At 41.6% G+C, this 20,337-nt stretch overlaps 1 protein-coding gene across 1 annotated transcript in view; it reads left to right on the top strand.

Annotated features, from left to right (window-relative positions):
* Window positions 1–20,337, top strand: part of PREX1 (phosphatidylinositol-3,4,5-trisphosphate dependent Rac exchange factor 1) — a 245,713-nt gene that overhangs the window by 166,231 nt on the left and 59,145 nt on the right. Inside the window, exons 11-14 of the mRNA XM_069072366.1 lie at window positions 491–591; window positions 3,272–3,375; window positions 4,951–5,000; window positions 8,331–8,406. Of these exons, the coding sequence (XP_068928467.1) occupies window positions 491–591; window positions 3,272–3,375; window positions 4,951–5,000; window positions 8,331–8,406 (331 nt within the window). The remainder of the gene's footprint in view (window positions 1–490; window positions 592–3,271; window positions 3,376–4,950; window positions 5,001–8,330; window positions 8,407–20,337) is intronic.

Here is a 20,337-nt window from a genome sequence, read left to right as displayed (position 1 = left end):
GCTGTTAAATATCTGAGGCTGGATTTAAGATCAGGTCTTTCTGACTCCCAAGGCTAATACTCTTTCTCAAGGTATGACTAGGTGATTGGGGTGCAGGGTTGGATGATGTGTGAAACACGATATGGGTTCTGGGGCTGACTAGATTTAGTGGACCATGTCTACTTGTACTCTCTGACTTCATTATCAGAAAAGCAGTGATGGCCCTAATGCATAGTTTTAGGAGATCCTGTGGGCTAAAGGGTGTTGGGATAGGGTGAATAGCAAAGAGTTATTTGGGGTGGATGATTGGCTGGGATGTGAAAGTGGTTCCAATTGTGCATTTTTCTTGGGCACTAGGAGACCTCTCCTTATTTTCCCCTTCTTTGTCCCCAAGAGATGATAGTGTACCAGATGATAGTAGGTGAGGAGCATATCTTCTCTTTTATTTGTCCTGAAACCCTGGGCACATGGGTAGTTAAATTGATTCAGCTCATTTGTTTCCATTCTGCAGTGAATTTGTTTCTTGGCTTATTGAGATTGGAGAGATAAGCAAGACAGAGGAAGGGGTCAACTTGGGCCAAGCCCTGCTGGAGAATGGGATCATCCATCATGGTGAGTACATGGGGCACAATGGGACTTACTGTGGGTTTCTAGCCAGGGTTGGAGCCTGACTCTAATGATTCCCATTGATCCTTCTGTTATACAAGTCTGAAGGGTACACCCTCCCCTTCCACCCTTCTGCTAAGCTAACCAGTCATCTTTCAGTGAGTTACAGGAGTCACCTTGGATAAATGAGTGAGACTAGCACAGACCTAAACCATGTGTAGGAATCCTCAGTAGCACAGGTTATATTGGTGGTATGTCAAGGGACTCCTCTTCTTATAGAATTTAAGGAAATTATTGTTTTCCAGATTTCCAGCCTTTTGGTTCCTGAGTTTGACTTTCAGGGAGCATGGGGAAATGATAGAGGTAGGAGATATAGGCAACTCTGAGTCCCTTGATTCTTTGAAATCAAATAAGATAAGGTTGTTAAGTATTGTGTAAAACTGAACACACTATGTAAATGTCAGTTGTTCTGATAATGGTTCTTATTTTTTCTTGCCCACATGGCAGGCAAATGGTAAGTGCAGCCAGGGCTCACTCTGTAAGATTTCTGGGTATATTAGACAGTTTTTAATGCAGCATTTTGATTCTCCTTTTTAGGAAAAGAGACTTCATAGTAGGTATTTCAGGTCCTCTACTCTGTGGCAGGGGCCCTTAACCTTTTCTGTGTCTTTGGCAGTCTGGTGCAATGTGAGAACCCTTTCTCAAAAGAATGGTTTTAGTAGTATAAAACTAAATAATTCTGGTTTGCAAAGGAAACCAATTACGTAGAAATATGGTGCGAGTCACTTGACCACAGTTTTCTCATATAAAATGAAGTTAATAGTATTTGTATTTCAAATCCTGTCTCTGCTATTACCTGTGTGACCTTGGGCAAGTTACTTCACTTCTTCTGGTCTTCGTTTCCCTTCTCTGTAAAATGAAAGGGACTAAATGACCTTCTCACATTCCTTCTAATTCTCAATCAGTCCTTCTCATGGGGTTTTGTACATAGAGGTTAGAGATAGGTTGGCCCTTTGGAGATTAGTTTGTCCAGTCTACTTGTGAAGAGATGGCTTTGTGGGACTTGAAATTCTATAGAAATATGAGTTGTTGCCATTAGACTCTTAGAATTTCAGAATCTCAGAAACATAAATGGCATCTTTGGGCTCTTTCTGGTTGAGATCTTTTTTGTCATTTTTAAAGGGGATTTCTCTGGTGACTTAATGGAAGCCTTGCTTTCTCACAGGGCTTTGATTTTTAATTAAGATGCAAGAAAGTCCTGCTGAGTCCAGTGCTAATGTTGGGAGAACTGTTCTATTGTTACTTGTCCTTTAGTCATTTTGTCTCTTTATGATCCTCTTTGGGGTTTTCTTGGCAAAGACTAATGTCTTTTTAAGTGGTTTGCTGTTCCTTTTCCACCTCGTTTTACAAATGAGGAAACTGAGACAAATGAGGTTAAGTGACTTGCCCAGGGTCACACAGCTAGAAAGTGGCTGAGAGCAGATTTGAACTCAGGTTTTCCTGATTCCAGGCCAGGCACTCTATCCACTGTGCCATCCAGCTGCCCCCTGTCAATGCTATTTATTGTTACTCAAAGGCGCAGCTATGGGTGTGTCTCATGCATACGTAGATTCAGACCATTAAAACTCAAAAGGAATTTTTAATGTCACAACTAAAAGAGAACTTTAGGACATATAACATAATGTCAGAGATGGAAGGAACTTTAGAATAGAGGATGTCATAACTTGAAGGACTTTACACATAGAGCTAGAAAGGGGTCTTTTAAAATAGTGATGTCAAACTCAGATAGAAATGGGGCCCACTGAACCATATATAAGGATCCCTGTGGGCCTCTTGTTGACTTGGAAAACAGTGCGTTTATATATTTCTTTTTTATAAGTACATCAACACATTAAAAGTAGGTCATATGGCTCATAAGCTGCTTGTTTAATGCCTCTCTTTTAGAACTAATCTAGTCTAGCCCTCTTAACATGACAGATGAAGAACTCGAGGCCCAGTAAGGTAACCTTGTGCCCATAAATAGTTGGTAGGTGGCAGATTATGAGATTAAACAAAACCACAACCTTTTGACTCTGTCCTGGGCTTTTCCCACCATACCCTGCACTGTCTTAATGATGGGTGATGTTCCTTTTTTGGCCTTATACCTGAGTCAGCTCTGTCATGTTTCCAGGCTTTCCTTATGTAAGTTAAAAGGCTTCCTTAACAGTGTCCCATCATGTATCAGGCTCCCAAAAGAAATCTGAAAATCTGCCCCCATGATGGATGTCAGGGCCAAGTAGGTTGATTATTTGGGGTCTCAGCCAACTTTGACCATTTCCTGCTTCTATCTTCCCTCATAAAAGTCAGGATTGGCACATTTGGGAAAGGGACCTTGTTTGTGGATTGGAGTCCCAAGCAAAGTGACTGTCCTGTCTTAGGATGATTGTTTTCTACTAGAGTTGTTTGACATTTTAAAATATGGTTTATGGCTTATTTCCATTGGTTATGTGGTTCATGTAAGAACCTAGACAGTCCTCTTTAATAGGATTGAAGAGTGGCCACTTGTCTGTAGACCAAATGAGGAGGAGGAGGTTAGGCTAGGGAAATTTAATTATTTCTTCAGGGAGTCTAGGAGCAATAGTGATCAGAATGGTTTGGGGTCTCTGAGGACTTAAGTGTTCTGCCTCATTAGTGTCTTGTGTTTTAGTTTCAGACAAGCATCAATTTAAGAATGAACAAGTCATGTACAGGTTCCGGTATGATGACGGTACATACAAACCGAGAAGTGAGCTGGAGGACATCATGTCTAAGGTACTGGGCTTCTGGTGCTCAGCAAAATGGGCTCGTTGGCAGCTTTCTCTGAGTGAGGAACTTTTTTCCAGCTCTCCTGGGTCCTTGTGCTCACCTCCAACAAGTCATAGTGCTTCTCATTTTCCCCTAAACTTAGTAAAATAAGGTCTTTCCTCCCAAAGCAGAGAATGGACAGAAGACAGACTTTCAAATTACCCTTAAGTAAATCGAAATTTCTTTCCTTCTTTCCTCCAGTGGAACAGACTCTTAGATTACTCCTTTGTAGACTAAGTCACTAAGGTCATTGTCTTTGACTCAGGACCCTGTGGTGTCTCTTTAATTTCTGCCTCCTGGACATCTGTGAAATTTGACTTTAGTATTGCTAACTCCCCTCCCCCCTACCTTCATGCACTCCCATGGCAAATCTCCCATCCCAGATCACTGTCCCAGATAGGGACAGTCTGTGATGACCTTTCTAGGACAGTATTCTGTGCTCTGGCCTGTACTCTCTCTCCCTTCTCTTAATCCATACTTGTTTGTCTCATTTTTCAGAGGCTATCTCTGAGCCATTTCGTAAAACAGCCCCTGAGAGGTACCTTTTCAGACGAGTCTAACATGGTCCCCAAATTTAAGCCTTTAGCTCCACAGGAATTTTGTCCAACTTTCATAAAATTTTCATTGTGGACCATATACTATATTTGTGGAATGGAACTAAAGAACCCAGTTAGACACTATTCCTGCCCTGGTGGAGTTTACTGTTCAGTAGAGGAGAAAAGATACAGGTACAGATGATACAGGCTAAGAAAGACTAGCATAGCATATCTGTAATAAAGGGGTATACACAGTATGACAGGTGACCTGAAGCAAATGTTCCATCTCAGACTGACTTCCTTCTCTAATGGGCTGCCCCTTTAGGCTCCCATGCTGCTAATCAGCATGTGCTCAGTGGTGCCAGGATTATTTCAGTATTCACTGGGCAGAAGACAGTTAGAAAAAATAATCAGGCTTAATTCCCAAGGCAAGCATAATGAGTTACAGAATGACTTGATGTTTTGAATTTTTCTGTACTTTTCCAGCCACCCCCAGCTTCTCCTTCCCCCCTCCAAAATCACTCTGTTACTGAGAATAATAGAGATTGGATGGTGTTTTGAGAAACTTCATTTAGGAGATATACATTCACTGGGTGCTGATTACTGAAGCACCCTGATGGCAGCCATGTTTGTTTTGTACTTACTAGCTGTGTGACCCTGGGCAAGTCACTTAACCTTTGTCTGCCTCAGTTTCTTTAATTGTAAAATGGGGATCATAATAGCCTCTACCTCAGAGAATTGTTGTAAGGATCAAATGAGACTATTTTTTTTTAAAAGCAATTGGAGATAAGTGACTTGCTCGAGGTTACATGGCCAATTATTTCTGGGTGCGGTGCTAAGTATTGGAACCTGGATTCGATCCCAGGTCATCCCAACTCTGGGGACGGTGCTCTTACTCACTGCGCCACCTGGCTGCCCCAAAATTAGACTATTTTTAAAAAGCCCTTCCACAGAATCTGGCACACAGTAAGCATTTAATTAATTCCTGTTCCCTTTCTTCCTTTAGGGTGTGAGACTTTACTGCCGGTTGCATAGCCTTTTCACTCCAGTGATCAAGTAAGTCTGACTTGTCATTCCTTCTCCCTGGACCAGACCTCTGCTTTCTTCCTTGAACTCCCTTCCATAATTGTGTTTGTGAGCATCTCCTCTGGAGGGCCTCCCTTGTGGTCTGGCTCACCTTCTTTTCCGGCTTCCCCAGCCCCATGTCCCCCTTCCTGTTACTAGGACTACTGTTGCTATCTAGCCTGGAGATTTCAGGGCTGTAGAGAACTCCTGAATGCCTTCTGTCTACCAGTTCTTAGTCCACAACACCCACAGTTTATAGTCTGCAGTCTGTGGTGTCTAAGGCCCTGAATGCCCAGGGTCACTTGGTGATAGGATTTGAAGCCAGACTGGAACCCAGGTTTTCCTGACTTAGGTTTAGTTCTGTCTCCACTACTCAGTACTACTCCCTTTCTTACTGTTTCAGAGTGCTTCCCTCAGCAGTAATGCTGATGAGTACTTCTCCTGTAACATAACTAGCTGTAAGATAGGTAATCATAGGTATTATTATCCCCATTTTGTGGATGAGACAAGTTAAGTGACTTATATAACATCAGAGAGCTAGCAAGTGTTAAGGGTGAGATTTGAACCCCCAGGCATCTCTAAATCTGACCCTCCATCTGGTATGCTACACTCTGTCTTCCACAGAATGTGTGAGTGGCAAAAGACCTAAGGATATGGGATGTCAGAGCTGGAAGGGGCCATAGAACATAAAACCTGAAATACATCAGGGAAGGAAGTGGCCTCATGACCTAGAACAGAATAGTAGGAGTTGGACAAACCTTAGAGAGCATCAGCATCTGCTGTAATCTCCTATTATAGAAGAATACATTGAGGCCCAGGGAGTAGAAAGAATTTGTAGAAGATCATTCATTTATGGAAGTTCATAAATGGAAGAACTGGAATTAGAATAATGTAAACAAGTAACTCTCAATTACTCCAGCTGCTGAAATGATAACACATGCAAGCTTAACCTAAATGACTTTTTTTTTTTTTTTTGGAATGGAGAAGTAGCCCCAAGGTGAGTCCACATGGGGCTAGTGAAAGTATTTAATTCTCATTCAGCCCTGAAAAACTTCTTTGCTTACATTAACACTTGCTTCTGTACCCTTTCCATTACCTGTCAGAGAAGATTGGTTTTGAAGCCTTCTAGCTCAGGAGCTAGGGATGAACCAGGAAGAAGAGAGGGAAAGGGAGAGGGAGGGAGGGAGAGAGACAGAATGCTTAGATGTTCTCCAGTGAAGGGCTAGGCACTGTCTATCATAACATGCTTCACTGAGCCTCAGAGGGCCTGAAGGGAAGAGGCAGCTGGGGAGGGATGGGGCCAATCTTGTTCCACCCCATGAGAGCCATCAGGTATATTCAGAGGACAAAATTAAGCAGCTTTCATAGTGTAGTTCCTTGTGTCTTTCCTGAGAGCTTTTCATGAATCTGTTTCTGTTCTCAGGTCAAGGTACGACATACCAGGAGGAGAGCTTTCCTTTCCTCAGGGTGCTTACAGTGTATTTGGGGAAATGCACTTCCCTTTCTGGGCCTCAGTTCTTTCATTTTTAAATGAAGGGGTGACACTAGGTTCCATTTCAGCTCTGTATGTTCTGTGTTCTAGTGACCCTTCTAGCTCTGATACTCTATGTTCTAAGATCTCTCCCAGCTTTGACAGTCTATACTCTAAGGTCTTTTCTGGATCTAATATTCTAAGGTCCCTGTTAGCTCTGACATTTTACATTCTGTGATTGTGTCAGTATCAGGTCTGACTCATAAGAAGCAGTGCCCGGGGCACATGCCTCTGTATGATAACTTCTTTTCCTGGATACAGGAAAGTATCCCCATTAGCCCGGACTACTTATCCTAGTTATTAAACATTGTAATTAAGAGATTTAGTTGAGACTTTAAGATATCTTACCAAGAGTAAGGGAGTTTGAACTTCATTCCCAGGTCTCCTGGAATAGTCAGGAAAGTTCCATGTCTTCAGCATCCTCCCCTCTTTCTTCAGGAGGTTGAACTTAAAGGCCTGAGTCTGGGTGCATGCCAGGGAGTGTTTCCTTGGGGCAAGCTGGTGCTATTCTGGGCAGAGTGCCCTGGTGCCCCTTTCCTTTTGATTCCCACCTCTTCGCTTGCCATTTGGAGTTTGACAGTGGGCTAAAAAGAGAAGGAATTCTAAGGACTGATTTCCTTCCAAAGATGTAGGGCAGGGTGGGAGTGAGAGCTGGGATGTGGGGAGAGGAGGAGGTAGTTTTACAAATAAATAGTATTAGTTGCCAAGAGACAGATTTTGACCCCATGTGAGACAGAATTTCCTAACTAATTGGGGCTGCCTGAGAGTGTCAGAGGCTTCCTCAGTAGGAAGTGGAGGTTTAAAGATTGATTAACCACTTGTTAGGGCTGTTGTAGAGGTGATTCCTGGGGCAACTAGGTGGCACAGTGGATAGAGCACTAGATCTGGAGTCAGGAAGATCTGAGTTCAACTTTGGCCTCAACACTTACTAGCTGTGTGATCCTGGGCAGGTCACTTAACTGTGTTTGCCTTCAGCTCATTTTACAGGTGAGGAATCTCTATCCACTGCACCATCTAGCTGCCTGTTGCAAACTACATAGATGTTAGCTAAGAGAAAGGTTTGGATTAGGTTGCTCCTAAGATCTTTTCTAGCTTATATGTTGAATCATGTAGTGGTTATAGTGCCTCCCCTTGAAGGAGGAAGACCTAAGCTAAACTCCTACTTCAGATACTTATTAGCTGTGTGTCCTTGAGTAAGTGACTTAAATTCCCTATGCCTCAATTCATTTGTAAAATGAGGGGATTAGAATCCATGGCCTATGAGGTCTCTTGTGACTTGAAGTCTTTTTTTTTTTTAAGCAATAGGGGTTAAGTAACTTGCTCAAGGTTTCACAGCCAGTTATTTCTGGGTGTGGTGCTAAGTATCTGAGCACGGATTTGATCCCCAGGTCATCCCGACACTGGGGCTGGTGCTCTTACTTGCTGAGCCACCTGGCTGCCCCGAAGTCTTTAATTCTATGAAAAAAAACACGTTTTAGGGCTGCAAAACTTGTTGAACATGAAGCCAAAGATCCTGTTTAGGTTCTTCTGGCTAGACACCTATGGAGAGCCAAATGATGTCTCTCTGAGCTTTAGTGTCTTCAACTATAAGATGGGGATAATGATATTGCTTAGGGCTTTTGGCAGGACATTGCTTTGTAAGCTGTCAGGTGCAGAAATGAGAGCTATCTATCTATCTGTCTGTCTATCTCTCTGCCTTTGTATCTATATATCTATCCATCTATCACCTTCTTTAATCTCCCGCTGCCCCTTGCCAAGGTTTGCTTACTAATATTTGTTTTTTAATGCAGAGACAGAGACTACCACTTGAAGACCTACAAATCTGTGATTCCTGGGAGCAAACTGGTAGACTGGCTGCTTGCTCAGGTAGGCTGTGCATTAGGACTATCATTGGTCACAGTGATTGTTGCTTGCCAGCGCTGAGGGAGGTGGTACTGGATACTTACTGTCACTTTTATTTCTCTGTTGAAGGAGTGCCTAGTGCAGTGCTCTGCATTTAGTATGTGCTCAGCACATATGGGCTGAGTTTAATCATTTGAGACATGGGAGGACCCTTAGTATGACTGTGTTACAAAGGCTGCTTAGATATTTTCACTTGAAGGGAACTGTGGCCCAGAAGGGGGACAGCTGACCTGCTTGAGGTCACACAGCCTTTTTGCCGTAAGGTGACTTGGATGGAAGATTCTGATGGGTAGGAAAGGGAGATGAGCTGGTGAGGACAAGAACAGTACAGGCAGAGGGAAAACAGCATTATCAAGACAGAGGTGGAATGTGTTCAAGGAGTAGTAAGTAGTATCATTTGACTGGATTTTAGATGTAATAAATGCTACCTTATGTTTACATAGCACCTTATCATTTGCGGAATTCTCCCATGTGCCTCCTCTTCTAGCCCTCTGAGGTTGGTAGGGTAGCAATCATCCTTCCTATTTTTAGATGAGAAAATAGACTTAGGGGCTGCATCCTCAATTACAATCAACCCCTCAACAATCCTTTATTCAGAGCCTTCTCTGAGCTGGTCACCGTCTCTGGTACCAGTGTCAGAATGACCGTAGCAAAGCAGTTGCTGCCCACGGGGTCCTGGTGGTTATGTGGGTGCTGGGATCCTGGAGAGTCACAGTTATGTAGGAGGTAGAGACTTGATCCTGAAGTCATGAGCTTGTGTTAGAATTCTACCTCAGATACTTACTGTTCGTATGGGAGCGTGTGACTTCATCCCTAAGTGCCTCAACTTCCTCTTCTGTGAGATGAGGGTGAGAGGAAGTGAGTGGGACATAATGGACAGAGAGTTCTTCTCTCCCCCACCCTCCCTCACATTCAGGAAGCTCTGGGTTCAAGTCCTGTGACCCTGAGCACCATGCTTAACCCCTAAGTGCCCAAGGTACCTCTCTTCGGCTGAGCTATGTAGAAGGTACTAAACTGTATTGTAGAGGAGGTCTCTCCCTTGGGAGTTTCCTATACCAGTGAGATTGCTCATGCTCTAAGTCCCCCATCCCACGAAAAGCTGGAGGTGATAATCCATGTTACCTACGTGATAAGGTTGTATTGTGGGAAAAGCTGCTAAGTGGGAAATGCAGTGTCATCGAGGGATGCTCCTGATGTTACTGCTGAAGACCCATATGCTATCTCTCTTATCCCATGGCCTCTTGGGGAGGGGAGCAAGGAGGAGGGAAGTGGAGATGTCAGGTATCACCTTGGCTGTTAGGGAGTCAGTCTCTGGGTTTATGCTGTTTGGTTTTATAGACAGACAGATAGAGACTCTTATATATAGGTTTAGACTCTTAAATATAGGTTTAGAGTTAGAGGACTGGAGTTCAAATCCCTGCTCTCCTGCTTACTAGCTGTATGACCTTGGCTAAGTTGCTTCTCTGTGGGCCTCAGGTCATTCAGCAAGCATTTATTATTGTACTTAGGTCAGGGATTGCAATAGTGGCCATGGAGAGAAATGCAATGAATGAAGCAATCTCTCTTTGCAAGCATCTTACTTTCTGATAGGGCAGAAAGCAAGTACATACACACACACACACACACACACACACACACACACACACACACACACAAAACCACCTCCACCCATACATACACATAATATACATACCTACATATATACACAGATACCACATACACACATACCTATACATCCAGACATATATGTGTATATATGTATGCACGTACCCATACATACACATAATATACATACATACACACAGAGTACTATTCCCACTTTACAGATGACAAAACTGTGTTCAAGGAAGGCTTATTAAAAACCATAACCTCAAAAACATACTTTGTTAGAAGATGGTTTTGGGAGGTACTGATATGTGCTAACAATCAGATGTGTATGAGTGGCCTTTGGAATCCAGAGGCAACCTCAAAATTTTGATCACTGCTGTTATGATTATGGAGATGGGATTTGAACCAAGTGTCTCCTGACTTCAGGGTTAATATTGTTGATCACCTAAGATTTTGGTAGAGGACATGAAAAAAGGGAGAGTGAAGGAAAGTAAGAATATTAATTTTAAATGCTTTATTGATATATTTTTTTGAGCAAGGTAGGTGACACATTGGAGAGAGCGCTGGGCCTGGAAGACCGAAGTTCAAATGTGGGCTCAGATACTTATGCTGTGTGACCTTGGACAAGTCACTTAATCTGTCTGCCTTAATTTCCTCATTTTAAAAATGGGACTATATTTGTATATTATATATGAACACATATTTATATACATGTACTTATTAGCACAGTGCCATAGTAGGTGCTGTGTAAATGCTAGTTGTTGTTAATTGCTATGATTATTGTTATTTCACTTTTACTTCCCAGTATATTCTTTCCCTTCCTTTATAACAAAGCCTATAAAAGAATAAAAAACAACCACCAGTTTGGCAAAATTAAGCAACACATAAATCAAATCCAACATTAAATAAAATTTTCCATACTCAGTTTCCCACCTCCACAAAGAAAGAAGTGATATGCATTCTTATATCTCTTCTTTGAGGAAAAGCTTGGTTGTTATATCCCAGCATATAATTGTACTTCTAGAACATTTTAGAGTTTGCAAGATGCTTTCCTTATAATAACCCTGTATTGCAGTATAAGTACAAGTACTATTTTTCCATTTTACAAGTTGCAGTGACTTGCCTTGAATTCCCATAGTTAATACATTTTTGAGATGGGATTTGAATCCAAGTCTGTCCTGACTTCAGGGTTAATGTTCTGTGATGCTACATTGCCTTTCAGTGAGAAAGAAAAGAAGGGGAAGATTTGGGGAAAGAAGGAAGTTCTGGATGGGTTTTTTTGCTGTGACACCCACTGTGGTCTTAGCCTGAGAGGCGAATATGGGCCTTATTCCCTACTGAGTAACAGAGTAACTCAATGAAATGGAGAGATACAGGCAAGAATCTAGACAGGGATTGCAGTTGACAATTTTTTTTAAACAGGAATGAGGCCCAGCCTTTATAATGCTGTGGCACAGTGCCAATTATCCCATATTGTTGGGGGGGGGTGCCCTTCCCCCATCAACCAGTCCTGGTGGGGGTAGGGGTAGGGGGGTGGGCAGCAGGAGTGGATAATTGGAGCTGAGGCAGCAGAATGGCTTCCATGTGGCTGATTTTACAGCAGCTGGAGATGAGATCTGTGTTGGAGGCAGGATGGGACTGGGGGTGGGGAGCCTGGGACTTGGGCTGGGGAGAGATGGGGATGACTTAGTTCTCTGTGTGGCTTGGATTTTAAATTGCTTCCAGACTTGTTGTCAGAGTAGAAACTGATGAAGAAGGATACCATCCCATAATAGCAGAAAGTTCTACACGCATAACACATTCATTCAGTAAGCATTTATTAACATTCTGCTATGTACCAACCACTGTTCTAGGTTCTGGGAATGCAAAAATAAAAAGGAAACCATCTGTGCATTTTTTTTGGGGGGGGGAAGCATGTATATACACAAAAACAAAATCGGCTATAGTAATTGCTGAGGGTTGGGAATTGGAAGCTTCTTTTCATCTGGGGTGGGGGTTGGGCATCAGAAAAAGCCTCCTGTGGGAGATGGCAAAGCTGCGCTTTCAAGCAGGCTATTGAAGGTGAAGAGGGATGGTATTACAGAGACCAGAGAGTTTTTGAAAAGGTGTGGACGTCTTACAAATGCAGTGTATGTGAGACCACAAGTGGGACAGTTTGATTAGAATGAAAAAATGTACAAAGGGGGAAAATATGAACTCAGCCTGGAAAAAGTCAGCTGGAGCCAGATTATGAAGGGTTTTAGATGCTAGATGTCATGGGGAGCCAGTGGAGATGCATCCTTATGGTAATGAGGTGAGTCTAGTTCACCTAGCTTCCTAATAGAAGACTCTTCCAGTGGTGAGAATGAGCTTTTGGCTGATCCTGCCAACCTGGTGAGAGGCTTTGAGTAGAAACTTGGAAACAGACTGTCAAAAATCAGCCTAGATAAAAGTTTCTCATCAAAAGAAACCTGATCAGCAAGTGATTTTTTTCTCTTGCCATAGCCCTACACTGAAGCATGGAGGGCTCTGATCAGTGTTGGCAGAAAGAATACTCACACCAATGAAATCACAGAACCTTTATGTATTTTAGGTTAATATTTATCCAACAGTGGTGATTGTACTGTTAGTATCGATACTAATAATGATAAAAAGGTACTATGAATTATTTTTAGTTATCCCTTCCACATCACAGGGGTTAGGGGTACAGCACCCCTGCAAACCAGACAGTCCATGTAAAATTTCTTGGCCCTCCCTTTGTACTAGAGAAGTCTGAATTTTTTCTTTTATGGGGTCTTTACAGTACCTTATTGTAAAATCTGGATTAGGTATTATATATGTAGGTCAATCTTAAGTAAAAATGCCGAATGAAAAAGAACTTTTTCTGTGTTGTCTGCCGGCCTTCATGTGTCATCTGTGACTCCTGCAAACCCCCCCCCCCCCAAATTCCCATTTCATTGTTTATGTTGACCCACGCTATATTGGAACCATGATTTTAAATGAATTTGTATTGTTTCCATCACAGCAGTGACTAGATATATTTGAAAAATAATAATACATAGTGAAATATTATTTAGTGTACAAAGGATGGTTTTTAGTTTTTAAATTCTTTACCTAGAACTTGAGAAACAAACAGAAAAGATTATTTATGAAACCATAAATCTCTTATATACAGCTTATATTTTTAAAAGTATATAATCCAACACATTCATTTTTTTTATGGTAGTTGAAGATATTTCTGTAATATGAAAAGTATTTTAATAAAGATAAAAGGAAACCCTTCTTTGAAAGGACATTTTGCAAATGGATTATTATTGTTTATCTACAGTTTATTCTTCCTTTTCCAAACTTCAAGCCTCTTTATGAACATTGATAGGAATATTCTGGAGTATTCCATAATTACAATATCACATAGATTAAAAAAACACCATTACTTAGCTAGTTAAATTCTCATTTAATCTTTCTTCTAATCTTTAATCTCCCACGCTTGTGTGCTTATTCACATCTACACAAATATCCCCTGGAATTCAACCTTTGAGTAAATATTACTCATCAAAGAGTAGCTGGGATAGCAAGATGGGGGACTTGCCTCACAATAAAACACTCCACCCTGCTTAGCACAATATGGTTTACACAAGGTCTTATCAAAATGTTATGCTTCTTAATTGTTTGCCAACTGAACTCTCATCTCTCTCCCAGCAAGTAGAGCTGTACTAGGTCAAATAAAATACATTATCCTCCAGATCAGATGTTTCCCATAATGACAATGTTAGGATCTTCCCACTGTCTTTGATATGAGGCACAAAGTTTCAGTATTTTCTATTACTGTTTTATACTGAGTGGTAAAAAATGTATTTTGAAATAATATTTAATTACCATTCTTCTCAAACAGGATATTTATCAGTAAATATTTAAGTATCATTTACTCTTATTATTTTCCCTTAATGTTTTACAAAATTATTTTTGCCTATAGAGAGAATCACACAATGAATTTTTCTTTCTCCCAAATTCAGTGTTCTTTCCCTGAGACTATTGACACCTTCCCCTGAAATAAGTGTCTATGATTGTTATTTCCAATTCTCTATTCATTTACTTCTCCATTCTTTAAAATACTATTCTTGAAACCATCATTAAGGAGAGTTTCTCTTTTTAAAGTCCCCATAATCTTTTAATTACTGTCTTTTAATGAAAATCTTCCAATCTTCCCCTTTTTGTCTCTATACCCTCTGAACATTTTCTCCTCACTTGGCTTCTGTGACATTGTTATCAACACATTCATTTTTAAGCTGTCCTGTTCTTTCTGTCTCTCTCTGAACTTTCTTCTGTTTTCTTCTCTGCATTTAAAAAAAATGCTTCAATGCCCTGTCTTCTTTCTTTTACTCTTTTCTTTCAGCATCACTAACCCCATTATTCTTGTCCCCAAATTAAAAACAAGCAAACAAACCTTTTTTTAAAAAAAAAAAATTTGTTTATTTATTTTGGAGGAGGGAAGGCAGGGCAATTGGGGTTAAGTGACTTGGCCAAGGTCACAAACCTTTTCTTTTAACAACCATGCTTAGTCAAGCAAAACAGATTCTCACATGGGACCTCTCCAACAATATCTCGTTCTGTCCCTTGACTAAATCATCTTTCTGTCAATGGCTATAAATTCATAGCTCATCTTTCTAGTGTCCCTTACAGTTTACTGAACCTTTCTGTCATGGGGTTCTCATGAAGGAGGTGATGCACATTTTATGGAAGAGAAAAGTAAAGCTCAGATTAGTTATGTGACTTGCCCTTGGGACCATACGTAGCTAGTAAGTGGTAGTCAGAATTTGAACCAGTGGTTTCTAATTGTGAATGAGGTCACCTCTAAGTCTGTCAGCCTTGAGAGTCACAGTTCAGATCTCTTTCTCTGACAGGCCATTAACTCTCCAGTAGAGACTTCTGAAGTTTCTGTATTTGGATTCCTTTTCTCTCTGTAGTGGTGAATGTAATAACTTTAGTTTCAGCAGGCTGGGAACACACAGTTGGCTGTGGGTGTTTCTATATGTACTCATTTCTCCCATCAGAAAGTGAGTTTTCCTTGTGAGATGGGATTGTTCCATTCTTTGAACTTTGTATCTTCAGGACCTAGAACAGCACCTGACCCAGAATAGATCCTTAAAAAATGTTTATTGATTGATCAATTGACTGAGTGGTTAAACAAAGAGGTTGTTCCAGTTGGGCTTTTTGCTTCTCATTTCCCCACTTTCTCTTGATACCCTCTGGCTCCTTCTGCCATCAGTACTATGCTATATGTCTCCAACCTGCCTGATCCCAACCTGCCTTCCCCAGCATGGAGGATGGGAAGGGCGTCTGCCCAGGTAGGTTTCTGCAGACTTAGCACAAGTTGAGGAGCAAAGGTTACCTCCTAGAGGGAGAAAGAAGCCATGATCTAAGACCTGAAAAGGCAGAAAGGGCTAGGAGGAACAGAGATTGAAATAATATCATTTGTTTTTAATTTAACATCTTAATTGATATTTTTTTATATTCATTTCCAAATTCTGCCTTCCCCTGCCTAGAAAAGTCATCCTGTGCAAGAGAGGGAAAACAGGCAGCTCAGCAAAACTAACCAACATATTAACTCTGGCAATGTACATAGTAAGCTACCTTTGTGAAAGGGGAGAGGCAGCATTACTAGAGGATAGAGTCAGGAAGTTCTGGTTTCCAATCTCAGCTCTGCCTCTTACAAACTTGGTAACCTTGGATAAGGCTATCTGCTTTAGTTTCTTCACTGAAAATGAAAAGTTTGGAATTTATGGACTCCAGGGTCCCTTCCAGCATGAAATCTATGATCGATCATCGGTGGTGCCAAGCTTAGCCAATCTAATTAAATAACATTCAATGCTCTTTATTACACCATGCTGTCTTAAAAGAGGAAGGACATTTGAGTTATTTTCTTAGTATAATTGCAAAAGCAATTCAGTTTGAGAATTGTCCATTATGTACTATCACTGTGCAAAGCTCTGTGCTAGTTGTGGAGATACAACACACGCCTTGCTCTCCAGGAGTTTACACTCTACTTGGGGATGGGAGGAGCACACTCACAAAAAACCTATGATATAAAGGAGAGTGAAAAAAGTGCACAGTAGCTAGATGGCTAAGGAAGTATTTATCACTGTCACCTCTAGAGTCAGAGAAAGCTTCTTGGTAGACGTGGCCAAGAGCTAGACCTTGAAAGAAGAGAATGACTCAACAGAAGGAAAAAGACTGTTCCAAAACATTTGGGATGTCCTAGGCAAAGGCATGGAGATGAAAAGATCAGGGACTAAGAATGGGAGATTGAGTGTGGTCTCGCTTGACTAAGGATAGGTAGGTTGGAGTTAGACTGTGGAGTGACTTGAATGTTAGGATCAGGAAATGCCATGATGATGATGATGATACCTATTATGTGTCAGACACTGTGCTTTTCAAATATCTTGTCTGATCCCTATGACAACCCTGGGAATAGGTACTATTATTATACCCATTTGATAGTTGACAGAAATTAAGTGACTTGGTCAAGGTCATAGAGCTGGTAAGTGTTTAAGGCTGGATTTGAACTCAGGCTTTCCTGACTCCAGGCCTGGTGCTCTATCTCCACTGTGGCATCTAGCTGCTCTATTTGATAGGTAGTTGTCAAGCATTGAAGGTTTTTGAGTAGAGGAGTGATGGCTTTAAAACAGTCCATGTAGAAAATAGAGCCAGTTGGGATTAGTGACTTAATTTATCTCCACTGTTAGTTATCTACCCATACAATTGTGCTGCAGACAGAAAGCGCGCGCGCGCGCACACACACACACACACACATCAGTCAATAATTGTTCAATAAGTATTTATAAAACAATGACTGTGTTCCAGGAATTGTACGAAGAGCTGGCAGAAACACTATTCTTGTCCTCAAAGTGATTATAATTTAATGGGGGAAAACATTAATTTTGTCCGTGCAAGATATATACAAGGTAGATGGAAAGTAATCTTGCAGGAGAAGGCACTAGGAACTGCCGGAGGCTGGGAAAGGCCTCCTGCAGAAGGAATTCTGTGAGCTGAGTCTCAAAGGATGCCAGGGAGCCTAAGAGGTAGATGTGAGGGGGCAGAGCATTGTGGACTTGGAGGCCAGCCAGTATAAAAGAATAGTCACAAGTGGGAGCTTGTCCTTTCTTCAGGGACTGTCCTAGAAGCCCAGGAACATTTGCCTTTTGCCTGGGACCCTTGAGTATCCTTCTTGATTTCTGTGGATGATTGAGAGCTGTGATCTAGTGAAGGGGCAGCATATTCTCCACTTGCATCCCTCCCAGTAGCTTTTTGTCTTGTGAATGTTTCATCTCTTTACTGAGAAAAGAAGAGATCTTAGGTGGACTGCAGTGGCTCCTCTCTTACATCTGTCAATAGGTGGCATTTATTAATAAATAAGCATGGTTTTAATGAATTATTAATTAGTTAATAATTAGGGATATGCCAGGCACTGTGTTAAGCTTAATGAGTACAAAGAAAAACAAAACCAGTCCCTTCTCTCAGTGATCTCATATTCTTACAGGGACTTAGTCTCACCAGACTGAGTTCTGGAAACCATAAATGAGTTTCTGGGTCTTCCTAGGTATGTTTGGAAACTGACTCCAGACTAGGTTAGAAATTGAAGTATGGACTGAATGAATATGGGAACCAGGCTATATTACCCAGGAATTCAGCCCTCTCCCATACTCAGAAATTCTTTAGACATAGTTGCCGGTTTCACACCTGATCTAGGGCCTTCAGGAGCAAACAACTTGGAGCAGTGGGGGAGGGTGGGACTTTGGGTAGGTCATTTTATAGCTATCATTAGTGACTTGGATGAAGGCATTGATGGCAAACTGATAGATGGGGAGAGTAGTTGAATCAGAACCCAGTTCAATTCCTGATTCTCCTACCAACTATTCCCAAACAACTTTATATCTAACTACTTATCTCTTTATATATTTTTTCTTTATATATTTAGGTATATACTCTTTGTCCTTCCCATTAGAATATTAGCTCCTTGTGAGGAAGGATCGTTTCATTCATTTTCTTTGTATCACTAGTACGTAGTGCCTGGTTTGTAGTAGGCACTTAATATTGTTTGACTGGTTGAATCAAGGACTCCTTGGTAAGTTGGAGCAGTGGTTCAAATCTAACAAGATGAAATATAATGAATCTAAATTTAAAGTCCTGTCCAGTTTATTTTTTTTTAAATAAAGAAAAGCAAAGGAACTGTGTGTGTATTGGACAGGAGAGTCATGATTTTGTAGTTCATCTGAAAAGCACCTGGGATTTTTTAGGGGACTTAAAAGCTTAGTATGAGTCAGTGATATGTTATGGTGACCAAAAACTCTAGCATAATCTTTAGCCAAATTGTTATTTTTGTCAGTGTGGGAATTTTCTCTGCTGATGCATGTCTCAGCCCTGATGTGCTTTAGTAGAGGGTTTTCATGACGCTTTAGCTTTGGATAATCTTGTGATGAGGAGCCTTTCAGAAATGATCCTCCAATTGTCACCCATTTTTCATTCAGATACGCTTCTCCATCCTGATTGGGCTACTCAGAGCTTGAATTTTGCTATCAAACCCTTCCCGAACTCATGGTCACTCCCCCGAATAAACAAACAGCCATCCTGAGATAGTGGAATGGCATGGTCTCAGGCTGCCTTAATGGGGGAATAGTGTCCAGGATGAGGGAAACAATGCTTCTGTTTTTGCTTTGGTATTTCCTTCTATGGATTAGTGCTGGTCAGATTTCAAGAACGGCATTGACAGATGAGTAGATCCGGAGGAGGGTAAATAAACAGGTTGATAAGTGTCTCAAGGCCATACCCTGCAAGACTCTGCTGAAGGAGTGAGGAATGTTTGGTTAGGGGAAGGACAGACAGAGAGAGGGGGCATGGCAGCTGCCTTAAAAGGTCTACTTGATATGTCCCTAAATACTGGAAGGGCTGTCCTATTCTGCGTGGTCTCAAAAGGGTAGAACTAGGAACAGTGGGTAGAAGTAGGAAAGAGGGGAGTTTTTAGCTCAGGGTAAGGAAGTCACAGGGGCAGCTAGGTGGTACAGTATATGTAGTACCTGAAAAACCTTGAGAGGTTAGAGTGCCTTCTCTAGAGTCAGGAGGACTGAGTTCAAATTCAACCTCACACATTAACTAGCTGTGTGACCTTGGGTAAGTCACTGAATCCTGTTTTCCTCAGTTTCTTCTTTTTTTTTTAAGCAATTGGGGTTAAGTAACTTGCTCAAGGTTACACGGCCAGTTATTTCTGGGTGTGGTGGTGAGTATCTGAGCCCAGGATTCGATCCAGGTCATCCCAACACTGGAGCCGGTGCTCTTACTCGCTGAGCCACCTGGCCTCCCCTAAGCAATTGGGGTTAAGTAACTTGCTCAAGGTTACACGGCCAGGTGTTTCTGGGTGGGTGCTAAGTGTCTGAGCCCGGGATTCGATCTCCAGGTCTTCTCAACACTGGAGCCGGTGCTCTTACTCGCTGTGCTACCTGGCCGCCCCTCCTCAGTTTCTTCTTCTGTAAAATGAACTGGAGAAGGAAATGGCAAACCACTCCAGTATCTTTGCCAAGAAAACTCCAAATGGGGTCACAGAGAATTGGACATGGATGAAATGACTGTACAAGAAGAAATTAAAAGCATGTCAATCTGAACTATCCTGAAGCCTGCCTTGGGTTCCATAGTGGGTCTTCTATCCTTGGAAGACTTTAAGCAGAGCCTGTGTTATAGAAAGGATCACTATATACCTCCTGAACTGGGAGCATCTATGATTTTGTGACAGAGTGAGGGAGATTTTAGCTTAATGTTGGACCACATGTTCTCTGAGGCTTCTTTAGCGGTAGCATTCTGTGGTTCTGTGTTACAATTCCAGATCTTCCTAGCAGTTAGAAATGTCCATCTTAATTGTGAGGAAAAAATCCCCAACAATCAGAACGAACCAAAAGCATACTGGAAATGCCTTGAAAGATAATGAGTTTCCAGTCAGTGTGGTGATATTCAAGAATAAGCTAGATGACCTATTCTCAGGACTGCTGATCCCCTCTCAGCCCAGGTCAGGCTGACCTAGAGGATTTTGGGGTACTTTCTGGTTCATTTGAGCCTCAGATTCTGAGAAATGCAGCAAACGAATCAGCAAAGTCTCGATTAAGCAGCAACTTGTGGCAGGACATAGTGTAGTACCAGATATGTGAGAAAAATTGTGAGTCACAGTCCCTGCCTTCAGTGAACTTCCAGACTAGTTTGGAAGACATGAAGTGTGTGTACACACACACACACACACACACACACACACACACACACACACACACA

This window comes from Petaurus breviceps, unplaced genomic scaffold (assembly GCF_028583685.1).
Source record: "Petaurus breviceps papuanus isolate PSGF00001 unplaced genomic scaffold, PetGlider_PUasm1.0 90847, whole genome shotgun sequence".
NCBI classification, from domain to species: Eukaryota; Metazoa; Chordata; class Mammalia; order Diprotodontia; family Petauridae; genus Petaurus; species Petaurus breviceps.
This window is presented reverse-complemented; position numbering and strand designations above follow the sequence as displayed.